Here is a 19388-nt window from a genome sequence, read left to right as displayed (position 1 = left end):
GATTTGAATCCCCCCCCCAAAAAAACCTCAATCCCTCTATTTTGGAGGTTTTTACTATTTTTTAAGACACCTACAACAACCGTCATCCTACTTTGATATCCACAGTGAAGATCAGGAGATGAAATGGACCCATGCTGAATGGATATTACAGTTTTAGAAAGACACGAGACATTAAGAATTGCATTTAAAGCTCTACTCTCTGATGAGTATTCTCTTCTACAGAGAGACCACCCCTTTAAGCATCAGCCTGAGTCTGGTACACTTGTGTTCACAATGATCAAATGGAACCAGACTTTGGGGTCGAGTGCTAACGGTCTTTAAAGTGAAAGTCCCCTTTATTTAAGAATATCCATTTTCTGTCCTCACCCTATGGAGCACCAGGTGTCAGCACTGGCCTCCGACTTGTCGATGGACTGGCGGTAAGAGATGAAGGCATCCTGCACCTTCCCAATACTGGAGTAGCACCTGGAGGGGAGAAACACAGAGAACAAAAGTGTTAGAAACAGTTTAAATATATTATAAAATTTGGACACATTTTTAGATATTCGGCAGAAGAAAATATGAATTTTTGTTCATATTTATCCAATACACTGTAGAAGAAAAGGGTTGAGTGCTGCTTCAAGCATGTCTTCATGTGTTTTGCTTCCTACAGCCTCTCTATTGTACAGTCCCTTCCACCTCATGGCTTTGTATTTGCTCTGATATCATTGTCAGCCTTGAGGCCTTCTATAGAGGGGGGTGAGCCTTTCCAAATCATGTCTAATCAGTTTAATTTACCACAGGTGGACTCCGGTCAAGGTGTAGAAACATCTCAGCAAGGATCAGAGTAATGGAGGAACCTAAGCTACATTTACAGTGTTGTTGAAAAAAAAGTAAAAGAGCATTTCACCTTGTCATATGGGGTACTGCGTGTAGACGAATGCGAGAAAAATGTAAAAATGAATTTATATGACTGTAGCATCAACTTAGGGCCGGTGAAATGGAAAAAAAAAAAAAAAAAACTTCATAACCCCATTTTTTTTAAATAAATGTTTTCTTCAAACTTTTTCTTTTTTTCTTCTGCAACAACCTGTTGTTCAATGAATGTAATATTTCTAAATTTGCCATTTATATTGGCACCATTGGTTAAGAGGTTCTAAAAGTCTTCTCCCAGAATATTTAAGCATCAAACATCGATCTTCCTGCACTCTGATTTATTTTATAGAACCAAATTCTTTATTTTTTGCATCTTTTTAAAGTCATTTTCAAACCTATTCTAATGTTTCTGTTTGTGCATGTACACATCTTCAGAATTAGGACTCACTTCAACAGCATCAATAACATGGAATCTAACAATCTAGATAATATCAGTAGTCTTCTCTGAGGCTAGATAACCACTACCATTGTCGTAGCTTGTCCCCTGAACATGTTTTTGAAAAGAAAAAACAGCGTATATAATCGGGTTTGTCACGAGAGACATTTACTACAAACTTATTAGCCTATCTTAATCAATTGCCACGATCACATCCAGAGCAGGGTATATACAGCAATCCTTAAGTTAAATTTAATATCTTTTAATACCTTTTTTACTACCCTCGGAATTTTAAAAAAAACCATCACGACACCGAGTTGCAAGTGTTAATCAGTGACCTTTCTAATGTTTACACAGATTTTGACATATATATAACACTATGCACAACAGAAAAGATTTAGAGACTCAGTGAAGTTGACCACATATTGCACATTTATTTCACTTTGCAAATAAAAATAAAACAAATGACACAAAATGTGCAACGAAGAGATAGTTCCAGCACACTGGCTGGCATTCACTACATGAACTGTTGATGCATTACAAACTGGCATCTGCCATATGAACTGTTGCTGATATCACTTCACAAATTTCATCCATTGTTTGATTTTTTTTTTTTTTTAAAGATTTGTTTTTGGGCTTTTTCACGCCTTTATTAGAGAGAGAGGACAGTGGACCAAGCCGGAAACAGGGACGAGAGCGGGGAGAGACATGCAGGAAATAGTGCCATGGGCCAGACTCGAACCCGGGTCGTCTGCGCACATGGTGCGCGCCTCAACCAAGGCTACAAGCCTAATATGAACTCATGAGCAGAAGAATCTTATGGCAAGTGTCATAACTGCATGGCAGTTTCTTCAATAATTTTGTCCATTTTAACCAGTTCCTCTTTTTTTCTCTTTTTATCTCCTTCTGAATGTATTGGATTTAGTGATTAGCTGGGCCATTGTTGACAAATGGCCCAGCCTTGTTGATGCCATCAACAAGCTGTATTCTGAAGAATGATGCTAATCAAAATCTGATGATGTAACCGGTTTTGCCATACATGAATGACTTTGCGATGTCAGAGTTGGGAAACATTTCTTTAAACAGCTCTGCAATTCCTTTGTTGGAGTTCAATGAGTGGTGTTTTAATGCAGTGTTTAGACACCACAGAGCCTCCACGCGCAGTGTTGATGTGGCGCCTATAGTCACCCGGAGGTCAGACGTAGTTGCTGGAGCTGTAACGTTGGCTTGCACCGTGGCACTAGTTTGTGGCGGTGGTGGTGGTGCAGCAGCACAGAAAATTGAGAGTGGTACATTTAACTGCTCTCGCCAACTGTGCATTCCATTTCTATGTTTAGTGGATAGCTTCCATCCAGTTGACACTGATGTTTCTTTTAAAAACCTAACAATAAGCCTGCCGGTTATTCCCTGCTACAGGCCTGAGCCAGTCCTTAAACACTGGGTCTTTCACCCAGCTGTCAGAAAACTTGCATTTGCCCTTGACAACGATGATGGTTGTCTGAACTTTGAAGATAAGCCAGCCAGTTGGCTACCCAGTTGAGCGTGCAACGTGTTTACGACCACTGAATATGATGTCATCAAACATAGCCTACAAAGTTGAGACTTCAGGATTGAGACGAGGATCTTCGATTATGTGCCCAGACATGCTAAAGCGCACATTTAAACAAACTAACGCAAACTTTAGCAGACAGAATTTCAATCAGAGTAGGAAACCTCATAGCCTGAAAAAATAATACCTATTTTTCAAAGAAATAATACCTCTAAAACCACATTTAACACTTTTAATGGCCTTAAATTTGACAATTTTGATTTATCACCTTTTAATACTTTTTAAAACCCCGTGGACACCCTGCAGAGATTCGGGTATCTATCCATCTGTTGTTTCACCAGTTTACTAGTGGTTACATCCTTTTATTTTTTAGACATTTTTAGCCAAACAAGTTCTGCAAATCTGTTGCGTTTCCCTCTACATCTGCTTCAAACACAACATACTGGAACAAAACACACAAACTGATTTTGATCCCAACTACATTTCAAGCTTGTCATATTTTCTTAGATTGTTGTCAGCGCTTTATTCAGACTGTAGATCAGGTTTTTAAAGCGTCAGTAATTTCACATAACTGGTTTAATATGAATGCATCTACCATTAAACCACTAGTGCTCATACACTGCCAGATGCATGAACATCTGCATTCTCTAATTGAAGACATTTTAAAGATCTTTTAAAGTATGCTTCTCTGCTCCAATGACTGCTTACATTAGCAGTCTCATTTAATCACAACAGCAAGCTAATCAACAGCAAAGAAACCGGAGAATTTAAACACCTGAGGGTTTGTTTACCAACTATCAATAAATCCATCCAAACATGCTATCACAGCACAGCAACAGAAGGATAAAACAAACAGACGAATAATCTCTTTCTCCGTCAGGTCAGACGTCAGCAGAGAAAAACACATATCTTACCTGCCAAGGAAGTACCAGGACTGTCCGGAGTTTGGGTCTGCTTCTAGAGACTTCTGCAGACACTGGATGGCATAGCTGTCCTTGGTGCCTTTATCGCCAAGCTGCTCCACTGTGTGATGCATCCAGCCTGTACAGAGGAAGAGGAGATGACCAGTTCAAGATTTAATCTCACAAAGAAGTGTAGAGATACTACACTCAAGGATAGAAGCAGAGAGGGGAATGATAGCGTGTAGGAGAGAAAGGATAACAGCAGTGATGGATGTGCAAATGTATTTGACTGATAACCAAATGGTTTGAAAGAAGAGGCAGGCAGGGTGGGGGAGGGGGTTTCCTAAGGTCTCCTATGAGCTGATGCAAACTCCAGAAGAAAGACTTCCTCTCTTTTACACCTGTGTGAAGTTCCACAGGTGACCATGGCAACCTCTGAAGGTTACACTGAGAGCCATTTTTACTACAGGGAAGCATGGGGGGAGGGCGCTAGTGAATAATAGAAATCTCCCCATGTTTGCAGAGAAAAATGTCTGATAGGGTTTTTTTTATTAACAACCCAACCATATTTCATTCTCACATCTTTAAAATTAATCAGTACCGTTTCACCGATGTATTATTTAAGCATGGGAACTGAGTGACAGAAATTAATTATACGACATTTAGATCAACTAATACAAATGTAGCTTGACTTTAGGAAAGGCCCACACATAGTAAGTGATGTGTACTATTCTCAAGCATGCCAGAGCTCCAAAGTCCAGTGAGAATTACAGGTCCAAGTACTCCATTTAGTACACTTTCTCAGCCCTGGTACAGATGAAGAGGGCAGCTTCAGCATGCTATGATTGCGCATTCAGCACACAAGCATGGATGCACAATGTGAATGTCACATTTACTATTTATCTGGAATGTAAGTCACCCCACAGTCTGTTTTCAAAGTCTACAAAAGGAAAAAATTAAAACACTTTTCCTTGGCAACCATTTTACCCAGCAAAATCCACAACGAGAAGTTTCGCTCCTCTAGGTGCATCTGTTTTCTGCTTGCACTTCTACTAGCTATAATACGTTATTGAGCTCTCAGCCTGAAGTCATGAGCTCACTGCTGTCCTCTGTCCCTTGTCTTCATCTGAGGAGTGTTTCCAGTCAAACTAGCACTCCACGAGGTTTATTCACTTAACGGTGCACTCCCTGTTTACTTTAACCACAGAGTTATAACGATACAAGGAAGAAAAACGGTTAAAAAGTGGCACCAAACTGCTGTTTTTTTTCCTGTGCTGTAATGTATTCCAGCAGGTTCTGAGCAGTGAAGGGGCTGCTTATGACAAAGAAAAGAGTTGATTTATCAGTCACTTTGGGTCTTGTGCAGTGTGACATAAGCTGCATTTGTGGTATCAGCCACACTTCATACTGCTATATTGGTTGCAAATTACCTTAAAACTTTATCCCAATATGTAGCCTCTGTATATGGGTGCCTGTTCTACCCACTGAGCTAAACTGGTACCCAACTTTAGAGAGTGTTTCAAGGATTGAAGTTTTAGGTCTGGAATACATTTTTTTATTAGTATCAGCTAAAATGAATAAGCAAATATCGGCATAAATCCAACATCATGCATCCCTAGATATAGCAGAAAGAATCATGACTTGTTAAGAGTTTTTTTAATTCAAGCTCTTGTCATCTTAGACCACTTTTGTTAAAAAAAAAAAGTATTTTCATTTAGTTCTTCCACTAAACACCACAATAGTATTGATAGTGGGATTGATAAGGACCCTGATCAGTAAATAAGGGGATAATTATCAATAAAAACAAGTAATTGTCATCCCTATCTACAGCGCAATAAGCAGACACAGATCTAGTCCTGTTGGTTTCATTAGTTCAGCTGATGTTATTGTCTTTTTTCCACTAGATTTTGTTAAGTTATAACAAGCTCCTCCACACCTGAAGTGATAACAGATTCATGAGTGGAACGACCCAGAGGAAGGCAATAAAATATGTAAGATCAGAGCCTTGATTGTTATTAAGAAATGTTTGAATGGTACAATCATGTACTGTCATGCATGCTATTCAAAGTAACTACAGCCAGGTTTCTCTGCTCATGTTTGGTTAGCTGCAAACAGGTGGAAGTGGGGTTTTTAAAAACATCACTTGCACATGTTCCTGACTCCTAAAATCAAATATATAATGCAATAAGTTTGGTTGGTTGGTTTGGCTTGTAACTTGCAGTTCAGTCTTAAAAGTCAAAATAAAAATACTGATTGCAATCCTGCCATAAATTACTGTGACATCATAGCACATCCCTAAATCTAAATCCCAAATATTCTTGCACCAGGACTCTGCACATAGACTCAATGACTCGAAATACTTTTGCATCTGAGTGCACGTGTGGGTCTTCACCCAGAGTGGGGGAAGGGACAGTCAGAAAACAATGATCCGTTGCAGCACTCACTCTCAGAGCAGCTCTTTAAAGACCAGGTAGAAAACAGCTGGAAACTTAGAAAAAACTTAGTAAAAACCATCAATGCACAGAGCAAAATGTATACCCAGTATTCTGTATGATCACCATACAGAGCAGGATGTGATGTGAGAAGACAAACGTGCAGGAAAATTAAGAGATATAGATGGGTTTATCAGGACAGACAGACTTACCCAGTTGTTGCAGAGTGATGGCCTTCACCTGTGCAGGAAGATTCTCTGTCTGCAGCAGACTTTCATACGCTTCTTTCGCCGCTCGGTATTTCTTCTGCAGACACAACAAGACAGAGACGGAGGGGCCGTTAGAGCCAGACAGGAGGGTCAGTGTGTTTTATGGTTACCACTGGACGCACACAAAGAGTCCTAAGACCTCCTCACACTCGTAATGACCAAGACACAGACGCACGGGGGAGGGTCAGCGAGGAGGAGGAGGAGGACAGACTCAACACGTCTGGACACTTTTAAAGGTCTCTCTGAGGTAGGGCTGGGTCACACGGACCAAAATTCATATGTCAGGATTTTCAGTTGAATGGTGATGCATGATGTATACCTGGTTACTTTTTCTGTAGAGAAATACTTAAAGTTTGTCATGTATAATAAACTTTCACTTTTAGTTATCAAAGACAGGAAAACTTTTACATGCTATCTAAATCGAACAAAAACTTCTCCATTTATTGTAGTTGAAAGATGTTCTTTAATATTATATGTTTCCAAAAGGTCAAACCTCCATTTTTTTTAATGATCAGGGGTATTCAAAGGTACTAGAACTTCGTGATCGTCAGTGAGACAGACTACAAAAAAAGCAGACAGAGGTGAAATTGCACAAATGCGTACACTGGCAACAACAAATAATGGATAGAACCGGCCAGAAAGAAGTCAACCCCACTTTTCTAAAGTCAACCCCACTTTTCTAAATGTTGTCATCATATTTGTGCAATTTAGACCAGTCAGATTTTAACAAAAAAGAGAGAAAGAAAGACAAAGCTTCGTCTAAATTGCACAAATACATTGGCAGGTGCAAGGAAAACTTCATTACTACCAGCTCCACACACGTTTCCAACTGCTGACAATATATTTGTGCAATTTAGCCAATGAGTTTGCAATTTGACAGTGGAATAACAGTGGCAGGTTAAGAAGATGGGCTAGAGTGGTTTCTATGGTAGTAATGAGCATGAGGTCGAATGACCTTGACCTTTGACTTTCAAGTCAGGATGGAAATTTGTGCAAAGTTTGAAGATAATTACTTCAAGTTGTCTTGTGATACTGTATTCAAAAGAATGGCCTAAACAGAGAAGCAGAAATCTAAAAACATAAAGCCTCCAACCATGGCTATTGTTAGAGAGGAGATGCACAGTAAAAACATACTAATGACCAAAACCGTGAGGAAAAAGGTTTCTTATATCTTGGGATGGAGATCGAAAACCCGGGTATACAACATTTAATTTCTCTTATGACTGGTGCAAAAACATTCATCAATTTTTGCAGGAGGGAACATCAACTCAAATCACATCAACATTGTGCATCAAATTAAAATGTGGTACCTGTGCCTGTTAGGTTGAAGAGAAAATACTACAGCTTAGCTGGGAGTAGCATGCAATTCCTAACACTTGCTTCTATTGCTCCAGGAAAATTTTCTTCTTCATTTGCTCAGATCAGAGCTGAAAAGAGCCTCCAAACTTTGTAGTCTAGTTAGTTAAAACATGACTTCAAAGTTGAAATCCATGTTGGGATTGGCACAAGGCAAGTTCATAACTGAACTTAAACACACAGTATGCACCATTCCCCCACCAGGGGGGCTCTCAGCCAAAACAAAAACAAACTATGATATGTACAGACCAGCTTAGCTTAGCTCCACCCATCTCTGCTGTTTACTTCTTATTTTGAAGACGGCCAATCATACAGCGTATTAACTGACTAGAAAACAATCGTCAGTTTTCAATCCTAAATTTCTTCGAATGTGGGAGAAATGCCGCTAAAAAGGCACTTCCTTGTTGCTCTGGAAGTGGCCCCTACATGCACATGTGCGCTGGAAGTGATGCTCACTACTTAGGGCCACACATGACCCACAGATACAGTCATGTCCACAAGTTTTAGGCATGTAGGGTGCTAAGGATTCATCACAGGGCTGGATGTGCCACACCCAATGGGTTGTCAGAGCACTTCTCAACAATTCTGCTAGGATGTAAAGGTTGGCTTCTGCTTCCCTTGGTAGTATCTGTGGCATCATTTTTAATAGCTTTGTTTTAAAGGAAATATCCCCAAGGAAACAAGAAAATAACAATTCAGATCCATTTCTCTGCCACTATTGTTGCAGGACAACAAAAAACAGCTGATGAGGGGGAAAAGATAGAAAACTCTGGCTTCATTAGCTTTGTTATGGTGGATAAGCGCTGCAAGTGCATAAAAAGAGGCTTTGAAACATGCTCAAAGACGTAGGTTGAACACAACATAAACTTTACTGATGTAAAAGACAGATTCTGACCCTTTATTAGGATATAATGTATATATCTTCATAACTCCACATATTGCCCAGCCCTAGTCTGTCTGCTCTGCACACTTTGGGGAAACCTGATCTGCTCTGAGGTGAGTCTGTTTGTTTTAACTCTGCGGCCTTATTGACCTTGGGTCTGAACCGTTTCAGAGGTAAAATAATCTCTTATCAGCTCTCATCTCCTCCATCTCTGCAGACCTTAGAGCTCTAAACATCCACACAATCCCCGTTTGCTCGTAGAGTCTTCCTGTCTGCTAACAATAAAAACACCTCCGGGTAAACACTGACACTCAGGGCACATAAATGACAGCAGCTCTGAGTGGTTCTTTCCTGCTCAGACTAATGACGCTCATTGAGACAGAACGGGGTCAGGAGACTAAAACTGATGCAGCAGAATAGCACCAATATCAGCTATCAATCCCATGGTTTAGATTTAACTAAACAATCCACTAATTTTAAGACTGTCAACATGCTTTTAAGTACTCTGTGTTCAAAATCTTTGTTACAATCTTTGTTATTTTAAGAATCGATATTAGTGAGCAATTACTTCTTTCAATGACATACCAACAATTACTCATATATTCGTGCAGTTTGGGCAGTATGAGGGAGGCTTCCTGCACTTTTAACCAATTAAAACTAAGAAATTACCCTAAAAACAGACACCTAGTAGGGACAGAGATTGAAATCCAGCTCTGTACGTCCTGCATTTTCAAAACCTAATAATCATGAGTGTTTTAGCTCACTGATGCTGCTATTGAGTCTTGTGGGTTATTTAATTTATGCAACTCTGTTGATTTGAACATGTTCACCATGACAGGCCACATAAAAACATAATCATACAACAGGGCTATACAGCATGTGCTACAGGAAAACTGGTTCATGCTAACATGCTGTTTCATCTCGTAACACTGGTTCTATGAGAGAATGGGAGAGAAAGAGGTATGCGTTTGTGTATGATGTGACTTCAAACTGAACTTTAATTCGCCCCTCAAAGGCTTCAGACTCACCTTGGACTCAAGATTTGAGACACATGCCCACTCTTTTTATTCTGTATCTGCGGCATAACATAAATTCAAGCCGAATGCCAGTCCATCACGTCGTCCATAAGCCTTTGAGCGCAGAGCGTGAGCAGCAACAGCTAAAACGACTGCAAGGATGTGACCTGCTGCAGGTGATAGACGGGGCCAGCTCAAGCCTGCACTATACCAATAGGCGTCAGGTTTAAGAGTAGCACTTCCTCAAACAAACCGCGAGTATTTCTATTAAGACCTGCGGGCTGAACGATGTTAAATACCTGTATCAGTCTGCATAAGTTCTGTTCCGCTTCCCTCTCTCCCTGTGTATTGCTCAACCAATCACTTGCTTTGTTTATTATGAAAAGCCTGTCACAGGTTACAGATAGTGAAATGACAAAGCGCTCAGTCTGTACTCACTTCTGATCTAAGGTTTATTTATAGAATAACGCATATTTCTCTTCATTGATATTACAAGTGCTGATATTTGGTTCAAGAGCCAATACACTTCTGTGTTGAATCTATTCGTCTCGTATGAAACTGACAAACAGACCGACAGACCGCAGGTTATGAAGGGGAGTGAGAGAGATGAAGTAGAGATAGTGCCAGTGAGGAGTTGAAACATGCAGCACCACATAAACCGGAAACATGTTAGAATAAAAAGGAATTTAGATTGCAGGTTTATTATGAACTTTATAACTTTAATTTTACCTTCTTATTAAGTTACCATTACTACTTACTGTTTGAAAGAACAGAGATGTGTTCCTTTACATTACATGATAAATATAAGCCAAGACCCAGTGTGATTATACAAAATAAATGTTCTCTATGACAGTTTTTATTGCTTGCCCATAGTGGCAGAAATATTTCTTGTTTCCCTGAGTATTATTATTTTTTACTAAGGGCGTCCAAACTGAAGCCTGTGATTCAGTTTTAATTGGCCTGTACTGTACTCTTATACCGCTTTCCCACTAAAACTGTCATGTAAAAGCAGGTTTTTAAAATGCGGGTAAACCCGCTAACAATCGGCAAGTGACTCCTTTCCCATTGCCAGTAGACCCGGGTCTGGCTGTTTTTTGTTTTGTTTTTTTTCCCTCTGGAAAACTGATGTCATCACGTTGCTTTTCTAGCTCAGTCTTTCTATAACAAAGATATCCTCTGAGAATAATTAATGTTCTACTGACATATTCAGCTCCTACAGCCTTGAATTTCTCATGGATTATCCAGTAAAGCGCAGCGCTTCCTACTTATGAGCGCAGCCAAATAAAGTTAAGGAGAACCCTTTCTAAACAATGTTTCTATTTCAAATTTTCACATCTATCTGCGTCTTGGAAATATTAGGCAAACATCGATCGCTTTAATGATTTAAAACAGAAACTTCAGCCTACCAAACGCCTGGCTCCTCCATCACCTGTCATCCGGCTTAACAGCTGATGGAGGAGACGGCACTTTTCAGACCGAGATTTAAGGGTGAAAACTAAAAAAAAAGAATATATAGTCATTTCCAAAGAGCAGACATATGATAAAGGGAAATAGAAACAACCTTTTAGAAAAGTCTCCCATTCTCCAGCTGCATTTTTACGCAGGAAACGCTGCGCTTTACTGGATAATCCATGAGAAATTCAAGGCTGTAGAAGCCTGACTTGTTCACAAAAAAATAATAGTTTTCAGCAGATATCTTCATTATGACAAGAGTGAGCTAGACAAGCATTTTTGTGTTTATATGTGCCATTAAACTGCGCTGCAGTGTTGGAAACCACTGCCTTTACTCCTGTCTCCTTCAGCAGCAGCGCATCAGGCTTTAATGTTCAGCTGACGGGCTGAAGTTTCTGTGTAATAACAAAAACAAAAAAGAGGATCGATGTGATCATATCCAAGAGGCAAATAATGCAATAAATAAATAAATGAAAGGTTAATAGATTATATCATTTGAAAAGGATCTCTCTTTCCAGCTGTGCACAGACAGGACGGACGGCGCTTTATGAGCTAATCCATGAGATTTTAACAGACTGAATAAGCTAAATCTGTCCTTGGGGGAAAAAAAAAAAAAAATATATATATATATATATATATATATATATTCTCAGCGGATATGTTCATTATGACATGGGCATATTTGTGTTTATATGCGCCGTTAAACAGAGCTGCCATGCTGTGAAACTTCTGCCTTTAAACTCCTGCATTCTCAGGCTTAAAATGCGGAGCAGACAGGATAAAGTTTCTGTGCAACAACAACAAAAAGGATCTACAAGATCACAACAGGCAAGAAATATAAATGTATTACTTGTATTAATATAAACGTAGGCACGCTACGCCAAAGTCATCCCGTGTTCACCCGGGTGTGACGTTCCCACTGGAGCCGATCAGAGGCGAGCCGATAAAAACCCATGTCCACTGCAGAGTCAGTCTACCTGGGTCTGAATGCTGATTAGAGCCTTTCCCACTGCCGACAGGAGCCGATTGTCAGCGGGTTTAAACGGGTTTTTTGGCCAGTGGGAAAGGAGTATTAGTTTTGACTAGGGATGCACTATATGCCGATATTTACAAATTCATTTGAGCATATACTGATATCAATACAGATAAGTATAGTTCAGACCTAAAACTTTTAAAGGGACTACAGGGTCAAATAGCAGCATGAATAGAACTCATTTGATCCACCATCTGCTCCATCCAGAGGTCCACCTTACAATCATATCACTGTAATCATCATCAAGCATAAACACTAAAGTCTTTCAGCTACCTGCAGGTTGCTTTTGTTTTGTGTCTGAATGTGGAGACAAGCCGTTGGCATCTAACCTCTCCACTGCACAGTGTCATTGTCACCATTAATTGGGTCAGATCCAGTGGCAGATAAGGCCATTTGTGTTTTTTTGTGTAAAAATCATATCAACTTAAAAAGCTGTCGTTAGGATATCAAATGGTTTTAGAGAATTATCAGACCTTTGATGTATTGTGCAACAAGTTGTTGTCTTGTGCTACAAAACCTTTCTAGCACATGTGCTATGGGCAAAAAGAAGTAAAAGTACAGCCCTGCATTAAGTAACTGTACAAAACCATATCTGATTAGTTGACTAATCGGTAGGGGTAAATACATTTTGTGGACCAACTTAGCAGTACAAAGTTGGTTAGCAGAATGTGGCTAATATTAGCATTGCTAGCACAAACAGCCTTCAATCCTCTCTGCAGATTAAGGGCTACATTCCTGTGCTGAAAGCCATCAATGCTTCAACTTAATCCCTTGAAACCATACTATTCCTATGAGATGCTTTCAATTCTTGTTTACATTAGGTTATAGAGCTTTGTGGCAGCATAGCAGTTATCATTAAGAACAGCTACAGGGGCGACTTAATTCTGTTGCTCTTGTTGAGATGAACAAGGAAAAAGGGAGATGACAAGGTACCAGGAGAGTCTGACAGACAGCTTTGCACATAGTCATATGCAAATTTACGTTTAAAAAAAATTCTAAACATTTGATTTAAGCAGAAATTTCACCTAATGACTAGGGTTTCATATCAAATTGGACATTGAACTTTATGAATATATATTTCTACAATAATGGGTAAAATATATAATCTGAAATCATTGAAACACCTTCTTTACTTCTCCAAAGCATCTAATCCCCCCCTCTTAATGTCTACCGACCTCCTGGGGGGGTCCTGACTACCACATTGGGAATTACCGCATTAGATCACAGAAAATGTTATAAATCTCTTCATTTCTGCAGTTTTAAGTTTCATTCCTGTTTGCTAAAGTGTCAAGCTTCCACTGAAAACACCACATTTTCTAATGTAAGCCTTCTCAATAAAATAACACAGAGAAAACTGCAACTCAACTATGGACTTTTATTGTGAAGGATACCATGTTTATCACTGATTTAAGTTAGCTTAGCAGCAGCACAGACAAGTTTACACTACTACATAGTCTACAGCTGACCTCCTTAATTGCCTCAGCTGGCTTGTTTGAATCATTATGGACTTAAAACAAGTAAATCATCAGTTTAAACACCTTTAAACAGATTTTTAAGCTTGTCTAATGCCAGCGCTGGGCTGCCAGTTCCTCCTGAGCCCAACTCATATTAAAGCCCAAGACAGGCTGTTAGAGAGACTAAGCAAAGTTAACACTCACTCCATGGTGCTTTTACAACAGACATTAAATTTCAAGAGGAGAGAACAGACCTTTTACCTCATAACTGTGCTTCACATTAATCACACAGGCACAAACAGGTGATGTTTGTCTTGTTACCTGGCTGCTTTTTAGTGTCAGAGTGAAACATGCTAAAGACTGGACTCAGACTCACTTTTTTATGCTAGCAGCTGCACTGTTTATACCTCGTGTGCACCACGACACAACATGAGCGATTTAACCAGTTATGACAGTGCTGCAAAAATCCATACCATGGCGAAAATTATACAGGTGACTGTATTGATACCGTTTGTTCCCTACAGCCAGGCAAAACTATTCCACTTAAAGCCATAAAATGACTAAAGATCTGCCAGAGGACTGTATCATTTTAAAACATGTGCTATTGAAAAGTATTTGAGGACTCAAAAGTTTGACAACCTCAGTTGAAGGGATTAGAGCAATGCAGCGTGACTTAAAACACTGGAGCATAATCAAGTTTAATATAAACTTAACACAAAGAGTAAGGAAATTTGTGTTTGGTAGATTATTTCCTTTGTTGTAGCAATGCTTCTTAGAAATAAATCTTATACCGTTGGAAAGCCTGTTTATTGCCCTTTTAAATGGTGCAAAATTTGTAAGGAACATGCATTTGTGGGATGAGCAGCAGAGCTGAGTATGTGGGTTGTGCCCAAGTAAAATTTGCCAAATCTTCTCTGTGAATGCCGCTTATTCTGCCATTGACTCTTGGTTGGTGGATTGGAGGATTGAAGTTTGAAGAAACAAGACATACCAGCAATTTAACAATTTATTTATTTAACAAACAGGAGCCTCAGTAGCGTGTGGAAGAACCATACCCAGTCACAACAGTCTGGCACCTCCTCCTCATGCGGGTCACCAGCCTGGTCAAACACTGCTGTGGGATGGCATCCCTTTCTTCAACCAACATTTTTCGTAAGTTGTGTTTGTCACTCTGGCACAAACAGCACACCCAAGCTGATCCCACAAGTGTTCAATGGTGTTGAGGTCAGGACTGCTTGCAGAACATTCCATCCTCTCCACTCCCAGATTCTGGAAGTAGCCCGCTGTGTAGGGGCGAGCGTTGTCATCTTGGAGGGTAGAGTTCAGTCCCAGACTGTGGAGATGTTAACCTTGCAAAGCAGATGGATACACCTGTTTCCTTGTTTTTCACTGGCAAATCCATCTTGCAAAGCTCCCATCTGAACCGTTTGGGCCCAGTAGGAAAGTGACAGGACCAATCAGCGACAAGCAGCAGTGCTTTCAGGTGCAGCAGAGTCGTGATATAAACACGCAGCAGCAAGAGCTGGTGCAGTTATGGAGGAAGAGATTAGCGTGGATGCTGCTAAAGCGCCAGTTTTATCAGAACTTGACAACATTTCTTTGTTAAAAGAAGAACAAAGAACAACACTGAGTTGTTTTCTTTTCAAAAACTACAAAAGTCGAGTACTTGCATGTCCATAATTGCCATGTTTTGCGTTATTCCTCACTAGCTGTGCACACGCAGCTTGATAGCAGCTACGTCACATGCTTTGTGGCTTTTATTAGCCTGTACAGATGTGACGGACAGAACGTTCATCCAATCACACTGAGTTTTTTCAAATCCTCTGCCTTTTCTCAAACGTTTCCTATTGAAGCTTTCCCAGATGGATGTGTGAAACAAATCTATCTGGCGTGTCAGGTTATGGAGATGTGGGATTACCTCTGGTTGCAGAATCTCATCTTGATATCTCTCTGCATTGAGATTGCCTCCAACGATGACAAGCCTCGTTTTTCCAGTGAGGGAGATACAGCCCCACACAATCACACTGCCTTCACCAAAAGACGTTACTCTATCGGTGACTCACTGCTGAACATAACGTTCCTCCACATGTTCAGGTTCCAGTGCAGGTGTTGCCGACATCAGCGCGAACAGGCCTGACAGTGAAGGGCAGTCATGGCAGGCCTCCTGGCAGCTCTATGAGACCGGGGATTGGCTGCATACAGTCTGTTCTGGATTGTCTGGGCAGAAAGCCATCGGCCATATCCCCCTGCAAACCTTGACTGCAAATCTGTAGAAGACAGCCTACGGTACCTAAGTGATGACAGGCTGAGGAAACTGTCCCCTTGGGGTGTCGTCTTCTTAGGACACCCACTTCGCGGCCTGTCTCTGACATTCCCTGTGATATGGAACTTGGCCTTCAGTTTGGAGACGGTACTAGGGTTCACTCCAAACATTGCCGCAACTTGGTTTTGTGGAACACCAGCTTAAAGTTGCCCTATCGCACGGACCCTATTCAGATCAATCAAACGTGGCATGCTGATTCTTAGACCAGACACCTACCGACCACTGTAGCAGGGCCCATGCTCACAGGTGCTGCCAATCAGGCACCTGATTGGCAGAACCTGGGGGTACAAGAAGCTCAAAACAAGAGTCAATAGCAACAGCAGAATAAGCTGTTTGGCATTGGCAGAAAAGATTTGGCAAATTTTTCTGGGGCACGACCCACATACTCAGCTCTGCTGCTCATCCCACAAATATATGTTCCTTACAAATGTGGCACCATTTAAAAGGGCAATAAACAGGCTTTCCAACGGTATTAGATTTCTTGCCAAGAAGCACTGTTACAACAAAGGAAATAATCTACCAAACACAAATTTCCTTACTTTTTGTAAGTTTAGAAAAAATCTCTTTCTTACCTGGCTCTCATACAAATGAGCGATGTGGAACTGGACTGTGGAAACACAGGAGAAGTACCATTAGCATTCTTAATTTTTATGATTTTGTTTCAAACACTCTACACAGCATGCAGACAGTATGGAGCACTGATAGGAGGATGAGGCGGGGTGGTGTGAGCTCTCTGTTCATGCGCCGTCTCCTTGGTAACGACGGTCGGAGGCAGAGCCAGCGGGGAGACAGCAGCAGAGAGAAGAGAAATATTCCTCTGGCCTTTCAATATGTGCTATCTACCACCGACAGGCTGCTAATGTTACAGTAAAAAGCGGCACACAGCCTCTCCTCATTCTAATAATAACAATAGTCATATTTATATTAATTAATTATACTCACTTTCAGCTTTGGACAAAGTGCAGAGGTTGGAGTCGATCAGAGCCAGCTGAAAATGCTAGAGAAACACAAAAAATGCATTTTAAAATCATCGCAAATTGACTGTAAGATTATCAGTCCACATGTTCAGTTTTAAACTCTGTATAAAAGAAAGATCCAGCAGAGTTGCTTCACACTTTTGAGAATTATCCAACCATTTTCTACATCCCTTGTGCAATTTAAGGTCATGGCAGCTGGAGTCTATTCCAGCTGTCACAGGGTCAGAGGCAGGGTATACCCTGGACTGATCACCAGTCAGCTGCAGGGCAGACATATAGATACAAACTACCAGACACTTTCTTACACTTACGGCCGATTTAGACCAATTAACCTAACAAGCATGTCTTCAGTCTGTTGGAGAAAGCCAGAGTACCTTGAGAGAACTCATGGATGCACAAGGAGAACATGTAAACTCCACACAGAAAGGCCCTGGCTGGAATTTGAACATGGAGCCCTTTGCTGTGAAGTGACATTACTAACCCTGGCACGAATTGACAACCCATTTTTGAAAACCACATGTATTTAAAATTTTTGAGGACCTAAACGACAACAAATACCACAATTTTGCACCATGTAGGACTGGCACTCCTTGGCACTCCTCCTACTAATGCTACTAAAATGCTGTAATTGTTAAACAGTTACCCATATGACCATGAACCTTAAGGTTAATTTTGGTAGGTGCTTAAATTTATTTACCATACTTTTATACATTGGAGTAATTGTTACATTTTTGACGTACAGATTGAAGGGACATGAAGTAGTTCCAAGAACTGAGCCAAAGAAGGAAAATCCCCGATCAAATGCACTGATGTTTAAAGAAACTAAAGGTTAATTCTCACCCCCCCCCCCCAGAAAGCACCAAAAGGTTCTTAGCAAACCATGAATGAGCCCCGCTGACTGTAAAATGAGAGGCCATAGAAAGCCAGAGGGGCTGAACATTAGACACCCCCATCTCTGAAACTGTCAGCCCACTCCGCGTCCCTCGTTTACAACCACAAGTCATGAAAATCTAACCAACACTTCCAGATGATTCAACAGCATCCTGTTTCATTAAACTGGACTGAAGACGACGTCAATGTGAGAGTAGAGCGTGGCCATATGACCTAAATTTATTTTGCAGTATCTCTGTGCATTTAAAGGCATTTTCAAGCTATATGACCCCCATTCTCCCATTAGAACAAGCCCTGTGAAGCCATACCCAGCTCATGTCTCATTATAAAATGTTTTTTTAAGACTGTGCGTGTTCAGTTTTCAGTGCATTGCAACTTTAATCTGTGTGATTTAGAGTGTCATTTCTCTTCAGCTGAGTGAGCTGCTACTGAAAACACGATATTTCCTGATTTGGCCGTTTCATGATAAAAGCATTCAAACAACAACTGGGGACTTTTATTGTGAAAACTTAGCAGGAATATATGGCATCTATCACTAAATGAGCTAAGCTTTAGAAAAGAGATGTAACTGGCAGCAAATGTACAGAGTTACAGCATTTACAGCCTCTTCTTTAATTACAATCAGAGACACAGCCGGAGTCTTTGGATCGTTGTGGGCATTGCATTCCTTTTACCCCACAAATTTGAGCTGGGAGTCACATCGTGGCTGCGATGGCAACTCAAGGTGCTGCAGTTGGAATAGGAGGTGGAATTCTGAGCTCAGAGATTGACTGAAATGCTACTGATGATGTATCCGGAACTTCAAGAGTAGGGTCCCATATTGTAGGGTTTCAAGGGGCAAGGGAGCACACAAATTCAAGAGGTAGGGGTGAAAGTTAGAAATGGGACAGTGAACCAATATCGCACTTGTTACAAACATCAAACTTAGAGGGGAGAGGACACATGTTTGCCTGATTGCTGCCCTGCAATTTGACTGTAAACACTTCAGCCTGTTTTATGCCTGCCTACAGGAGTCACAAGCGTCCACACATCAAACGTGGCATAAAATCTTCAGACAAACCTTTTTTGGGGGTCCCATGCAAGGAATTTCCGCCTGGCTCTACACATGATATTTCTAGAGGCCAACGAGCTATACATCAAAACATGCTCCACATGTGGTGTTTGAAGACACTCATACGGCTCAAACGTATGCAAAATCAAAATTTCTGAGGAACTGCATTTTATACTCAGAAAGCCTCTGTTTTTATGTCACATTCTTGGAGTGTAAGAGCACGTAACCCGGAAGCCAAAACCTGCATTGCAAAACAGCAACAAAAACACAGAGGCCTTCTGGGTATAAAATAAAATGCCTAAAAACTTTTAATAGTGCGTACGTTTGAGCCAACAGTGTTTTTTGACTCATTTTTACCAAAAACTCGCTAAATTCCAGGGAGAATTTGTACCCATCTGTTACACTGTATACCCTTGCTTTCTGGCTGGTACAGCAAGCAAGTCCTTTTTGAGGGAACAATGCTCACTGAAATTACTGGAGGCAAATGCTATTCTACTAATAGGTACCCT

At 40.6% G+C, this 19388-nt stretch overlaps 1 protein-coding gene across 1 annotated transcript in view; it reads right to left on the bottom strand.

The window, feature by feature from the left end:
• Positions 1 to 19388, bottom strand: part of kdm6a (lysine (K)-specific demethylase 6A) — a 67873-nt gene that overhangs the window by 22222 nt on the left and 26263 nt on the right. The window contains exons 7-11 of the mRNA XM_041806701.1: positions 16903 to 16957; positions 16533 to 16567; positions 6387 to 6480; positions 3755 to 3881; positions 367 to 465 (exon numbers count right to left, since the gene is read on the bottom strand). Of these exons, the coding sequence (XP_041662635.1) occupies positions 367 to 465; positions 3755 to 3881; positions 6387 to 6480; positions 16533 to 16567; positions 16903 to 16957 (410 nt within the window). The remainder of the gene's footprint in view (positions 1 to 366; positions 466 to 3754; positions 3882 to 6386; positions 6481 to 16532; positions 16568 to 16902; positions 16958 to 19388) is intronic.

Source organism: Cheilinus undulatus, linkage group 15 (assembly GCF_018320785.1).
Source record: "Cheilinus undulatus linkage group 15, ASM1832078v1, whole genome shotgun sequence".
Taxonomy (NCBI): domain Eukaryota; kingdom Metazoa; phylum Chordata; class Actinopteri; order Labriformes; family Labridae; genus Cheilinus; species Cheilinus undulatus.
Note: the sequence above shows the minus strand (reverse complement) of the source record. Positions and strands in the feature narration are given on the sequence as shown.